This window comes from Centruroides sculpturatus, unplaced genomic scaffold (assembly GCF_000671375.1).
Source record: "Centruroides sculpturatus isolate CEXI.00-Female unplaced genomic scaffold, Cexi_2.0 scaffold1560, whole genome shotgun sequence".
In the NCBI taxonomy this organism is placed as follows: domain Eukaryota; kingdom Metazoa; phylum Arthropoda; class Arachnida; order Scorpiones; family Buthidae; genus Centruroides; species Centruroides sculpturatus.
The window spans coordinates 21,992-28,675 of record NW_019385968.1 but is presented as its reverse complement, the minus strand read 5'-3'; the positions used below and the strand labels follow the sequence as shown (position 1 = coordinate 28,675).

The 6,684-nt window shown below is 28.1% G+C and overlaps 1 protein-coding gene across 2 annotated transcripts; it reads right to left on the bottom strand.

Annotated features, from left to right (window-relative positions):
* Positions 1–886: 886 nt before the first annotated feature.
* Positions 887–6,070, bottom strand: LOC111612862. 2 transcript variants are annotated; one of them, XM_023354135.1, is made up of 5 exons: positions 5,761–6,070; positions 4,558–4,712; positions 4,250–4,325; positions 3,260–3,348; positions 887–2,408 (listed from the first exon to the last, which is right to left on the bottom strand). In XM_023354135.1, exons 1-5 carry the CDS (start codon positions 5,771–5,773, stop codon positions 2,322–2,324), a joined length of 420 nt encoding a protein of 139 aa, XP_023209903.1. In that variant the 5' UTR covers positions 5,774–6,070; the 3' UTR covers positions 887–2,321. The 2 variants fall into 2 exon arrangements, with proteins under 2 accessions (XP_023209903.1, XP_023209904.1); XM_023354136.1 differs by lacking the exon at positions 3,260–3,348.
* Positions 6,071–6,684: the final 614 nt, after the last annotated feature.

Genomic DNA, 6,684 nt, shown 5'->3' with positions numbered 1-6,684 from the left:
AAAATTTTTACATATTTAAATAAATATAAGAATGTAATTTCGATTTATTTTATAGCTTTGTTTCTGTAAAAATTAAATAAATATATACTTATTAGTAAAATTTTTTATATAATTGAGCTATAATTTTCATCGCAGACTTGTAAATTCCTATCGTTGTCTGTCTGTTTTTCTATTGTTATTCCAAGAAACATCTATCTAAATAGATAAAAATCCTAAATAAATATATACTTATTAGTAAAATTTTTTATATAATTGAGCTATAATTTTCATCGCAGACTTGTAAATTCCTATCGTTGTCTGTCTGTTATTCTGTTCTTATTGCAGGAAACATCTATCTAAATAGATAAAAATTCAAACCAGATATAGAAAGCCAGACACAGACCGGAAGTTTTTATATAGTTAATTCATGTCTCCGATTTCTAGGCTTCTTATATATGCTCTCGATTTCCATCTATTTAATTCTTTTCCCTATATTACCGAAGGGCAGTCAGACGATAGTGGAAATGTATAGGTCTGCAATTACATAATTGCAGCCCAATTATACAAATTGCGACGAAATTCAACAGTAACTTATCAGTGAATCCATTCGAATAATAATACAGTAATATATTTAGAACTTTAGTTATATTCGTAATAGTTATTATTTAAACTAATAACACGCGGTCCATTGTTATTAGATATCTATATTTATTGTGACATTATTTCAAAATATTCTTAGAGAAAATGCTCGAAAGCAAAATCGAACGGACAACATTGCGTAATTAAATTAGATCATACGCGAATATTAACGTAGAACAACAGTACAATTAATTCCTAGTAACATATTATGAATTAGAACAATTGAAAAAAATAATAAAATATGAAACAAGTAAAAAAAATTGCTGCAAGTTTTAATCGTGTTTCTAAATTTAAAATATATTCTCTTTATTTAAAAGTATAATATATGATTACTTTTATATTATATATAAAATATGTATTATGAAACTGTATGCAAAACTTTAAACTTTCTTAGAAACTTAGTTTACACTTTGTATGTACAGCCACCCAGACATTTAAATATATACAGAAACATAAAAGTCGGAAAACACAATAAACTGTTGTCTGAATTTCAAATAAACCAGAACAAAAGTCGGCGAAGATCACAAATTAATACATAGAATTTATGTAAAAGTGTAGACAAATCAAGCCTTTGTGGTGATTTTAGCAAAATCATAGAACTCATAATTTGTAAACCTCCGCTTAAAATTTTGCTTAACGCAGATTATATTATACCTTTGTTGACAGTGAGTTAAATAATACTATTATTTCAATTAATTAAATGATAAAACGTAAGAGTCAGTCAAATAACCGGGGACAAACAGAAACACAGTAATACTACGTTCGCGACTCACTTCGATCTCGATTTACCTACAAATTGCATTCTGACTGTCAAGCTGTTTGCACAGGAAGTCCGCTCGAGAAGGAACCGGTTATTACACGCGATGATAAAACTGAGATAACAACGCGGTAAATCATGGATATCAACAAACAACATTGAAGTTTTGGTTATAAATAAACGCTTTATCTTGCCATATATCTGATAATACACGGATGACTTTTTTATTTTTCTGTTAACAGCCGACTTCTTGTATTTTCTCGCGCGTGTGAGATCTTGCGAACTCTCTAATAACTAAATCTAGTTTTAAGAACTATCTTGAATCTATCGCAATTAAACCTAGTTTCAATCGAGAGGGATTGCACTTAAGCTTTTGATCACAATTAGGATTGAAATATTCACTGCAAACGGGGTATAACAAACTAAGATGCGGCCTTATCATTGAATCAGTTATGGTTATAATCATACATTTAGTTTCATAATCAAGAGAGTAGAGCCAGTTAAAAGTGAAGGCTATAATGTTCTGTTTTCGCATTAACTGTTTTTATTAACTCGTCTAAACTTCAGGCGTAACAGTAGCGTGTTCTATTGTCACAGGTACTTTATACACAATGAAAGTACACTGAGAGCGAGATAAAGAAATTCTTGTAAATATAACTGTTATTCAGACGTTGATTCGAACCGTCAAATGACTTAATGAATTGGTATTGACGATTATGACATTATGTTTTAAGTAAATTATTCACTAGTAGAATAACTTAGTGTTAAAGTGAATTGAATTTCACGTGAAGTTTTATTTTTGCACATTTATCGTAACCTTTATTATTCGTTTCGTTAATTAACATAAACATTCCAAATCTTACATGGATTAACTTTTATTAAATAATTGTCATGTTATAATTAAAATTTACGTAATCTTTTACGTACCTTTTTCATTATGCAGCATTTACTTTTTTCTTTTCCAGCAGGAAAAGATCATTGATGGCAGTTTGTAAAACATATAGACGAACATATCCGAACACTTTGTAGTCTTCTGAAAAGAGTATAAATGTATTGGTAAACTAGGAAATGACAACTACAAAGATTAAGATTATTACATTACTTTGTACTTGTAACTCTTCTATTATATTATATCATTATATTTGATTTATAAGCACAAGAATTATCTTATGTGAGGGTTTACCACACTGAGAGACAATCTGACACATTTTTTTAAACTGTGTACAATAGAAAGAAATAAAAAATGTTTATAGTGTGCTAAATTGGTCACTCGGTGTGTTAAATCCTTACGTAATTATACAAATCAAATACTATAATATAATGACCATGTAATAAGTAATTATTTTAGTTTAACGTTACTACGTTTATAGCGATACTCGGATTTTAGGAAATAGCCTAATTTCATTTGTGAAGTAAACACTAATTTAAAATATATCTTCAATTTTTACGATGTTTGTACTGACAAACCGTTTCATTCACCAAAGTGTTATCTGCCGATCAATCAAATTTGGTGGAAATACGCCAAAGATTTAAATTCGCAGTGTAGAAAACCATTTAAAACATATTTTGTGTTTGCCAATAACCTAGAATTCTGTAATGTTTTTAATCGAATGCCATCATCCCGCTGTAACAATCAATTTTCCACAAATAAAATATCTCAGTGTATTCGTAAATTTGCTTATTTTCAAAGTAATATTTAAATATTTTCAAACTGTCTTTTTCAAAATTTCTATATAAAGTTTCTAAGGCCAATCGTTTAAAATGCATAAAATTATTATAGACTCGAAAATCTTAAAATACCAAAACGGTATTCAAAAAGTTCAGCTAAGAACGAGAATGGGTTTATAAGCTTAAAGTAAGTAAAATTAGAAAATATTATCTTACTTCATCATCATCTTGTTCGGATTCGCTTTCCCATGAATATTTATCAACACTAGTTCTTGTTTTATCAAATTCTTTTATTACTTTCGAAACTAAAAGATAATAATTTTTTAATTAATTTACATTTCAATTTTTTTGTAATTTAATATCACAATGCGTCCATTAACTATAAATAAGGAATATTGTAATGCCGCAATGCAAGACTGCAATTTTTCAACATATTTTTTACGTATTTAATTTATAATATACGTTTTTCATCTCAAATTAGTAGTGTCTTGCCCCTGTACATAACACTGTTTCTAATAACGACAAAATCGTGCCGGTCATCTACTTAATTGCGTTTGGAATAAAATATTTCAATTGAGATCATTCGATATTCGGTTAAGACCTTGATTTGGTGTACACTTACTAGGGCGGTTTTTGTAACAATAAAATTCTTCAGAAGAGAAAACGATTCGATTTTAATTGTCAAGTTTTACAAGAGTTTATTTCACATTTATATACATTTACGTGTAAAATGTTCATTATATTCGACCTTTCTGAAAATATGCACGCACTTCCTCTATTACCTTACCTCTCGACTTTTAGTTACCAAAATTAAATTGTCTCTATGCCTCTTTGGTAGAAGTTTTCGTGCAAACTTTTTCTCTTATTGTTAGCGTATTGTGAGATATTAAACGAAATAGATGTGTAAACAAAAACACATATAACTGTTTCAGCAACAAAAATAATTATCTCAAGTATTTATGACGAAATATATGGAATGTTTTAGAAATAAACATTTTGAAATTAATGTAATTTAGAATCGTTTCGAATATAATAAACTACGACATTTAACACACTCGAAAAACTCTACATAAATAATTAATATTAAGTTACTTAATTTAAACAGATTTCAACACAATGAATTAAACATTAAATTATTCCTTAATAATTTATGAACGAATTATTTTACGAATCGGAAAATTTGTTATAATCTCTTTGTGACCTCACCTTCCTCCATTACTTCTCCTGTTTCATTTAAATCCAAGGAGTCTTCTTTCTCCATTTCCAATTTTTCAGCGGAATTCTTTAAAAAGTGAAAAATTCTGATTTATGATAAAATACTCTTACAGTGCTCGTACTGTTTTTTTATTAACTCAAAAAATATTTATTTAATAATAAATAAACAATTTGCAGCTATTTTAAATAACACATTTTATAAGATTGTGTATGGTTGTTGTAGGTTTTTAAGTTGTAAACTTTTAAATAATAAAAAGTTTTAAATTATTTTCAATTATTTGCATTGAATTGTAACTTACAGAAGAAGACGATTTTGCTTCTTCTCTTTTTTTGCGTGCAGCAAGATCCATAATTATATGCACGATCGTCTCGACCGATTGCTCTAGGGTGACTTCTTTTTTATCACCTGAAACTTTTTCCTTTGAATTATAAACGCTTTCTTTTTCATCACAATCTAAAGAATAAAAGTAAACACAATAAACACAGAAATTCGTAACACTTTCTTCACCTTAATTCAAAAATCGTATAGGAATTAAAAAGAAACTAATTAATTTCTGCTTAAAAATTTCTTAAATTAAACGTGATATAAAAGCATGTGATTTGGCATTATTAATTGTCTGGAAATTTTAAATTGTTTCAATCATAAGGTCAACTGAAAATGTAATATTACTGAAAAGTTACTAGCGTATACTCAGAAGATTGCTTTATCCTCATTCGTACAATATAATAAAAAGTCCATTTAAAATGAGTTTTACATATTCAGTTATCAAATTAACTTAAAAAGTGTAAATAATCAAATATTTATTTATATCTTTATACTCGAAAAACAACGATAAAAAATAAAGAGAAATCAATGGATAATTGTAACCAATTAAAAGTAATTTCCACATTCGTTACTCTTTCGTTACAACTTTTTACTTATAAATGAGAACTGTTTGCATTTATGTCGCGGTGAAATAGATTTATTTATTCAACAATATCCATAGATAATGTAATAGACAAAACACTTTGTACGTATGTAATATAGCATTGCTCGGTGAGCAGAACCTGAAATGTACTTAAAATCAAGTCGTAAGTATACATTAATCACTAATACATTAGCCTTTAGATTACATTTCTTACAACTTTTCATAAGATTATTTTAAAGTAACGAGAGATTTCAATTTTATTTTTGATTATCTTATCTTATTGTAAAAGTGCTTTTGTAATTTCTGTTTGCTTCTTTTTATTCATCTTAACGGAACCGAATATTTAAATTTTAGAAAAAGATGCAGAATTAAAATAACAAATTTTTATTTATTCGCAGAAAATACGTTTAATGCTGTAATTGTCTTTGACAGAAAATGAATGCAAAGTTAAATATCGTTCCAACGTATAACGTTTTTATTGGGATATTTAAATATCTTGTAGAAAATTACTATTTAATGCGTGTTTATGTATTCATTGCCAACAGGTTATAAAAGATATAATATAATTATACATCAAAAAAAAAATTAACTTACTATTAACCTCCATTTTTCTCAAAAAATCGCTTGCGATAACTTACTACAATCGTATTAAGAACTCCAACAATAGTTGAACAAGTATTCTCAAAATTTATTGTTTAGCAACAATCAAAACGTGCTTACGGAATGCTAATCACAGCGCGTGCTAAGCATTACGCGTGTTAATCAATTTTATTTTGGGGTTTTTGGTTGGCTGATTATAAATGTGTGATTATAATTGAGGTTGTTTCTTTTATTTCTCTATACATTTTTTAGCCGTTCGACCAATCGCTAATAATTTCGGTAATTACTTTCAAATCCTACTAACGAACAGTACATCATGTCGTACATTGCTTTTCGAATTATCGATTAAATTTCTGTAAATCATTTATTTTTTTTTACATATGATTTTCGTTCATTTAGTTATTGCAACACAATTCTTAGGCCATCTGCATAGAAGGGTGTTTTCCGTAAGGATTTTTAAAAGGAAACTTTCTTCTTTTTCGGTACTAGCTCGGGTACCCGGCTTAGCTCGGGGAGTCGAAATGAGATTGTGTGGTAGTTGAAATAAAAAAATAAACTTTAAAATATAAGAGGTAAAAAATTGTATTGAAAACATATTTTAACTATTTACAATACTTGTTTCTAAACAACATTTTTCATTTTGTTATCCGGATTATATATGTAAATATTTTCGAATTTCTTACTCGAGAGCAAGCTACGTATAGTTGACGGTGAGAGAAGCAGGAGTTTTTGAGGTTGATGCCGCAATGTCTTAAAATGTGTCCTTGTGCTTTGTTAATTGTAAAATTATAGGCTAATTTGATTGAAAATTGCAGTCTTTTAAATTGGAATGGCAGTTCAGTAGAGATCAGTGGTATTTTGGGGATAAGTACTGTGTGTCACTTGTCCTTTCCAGTCATAAGTTCGGCTTTGATAATG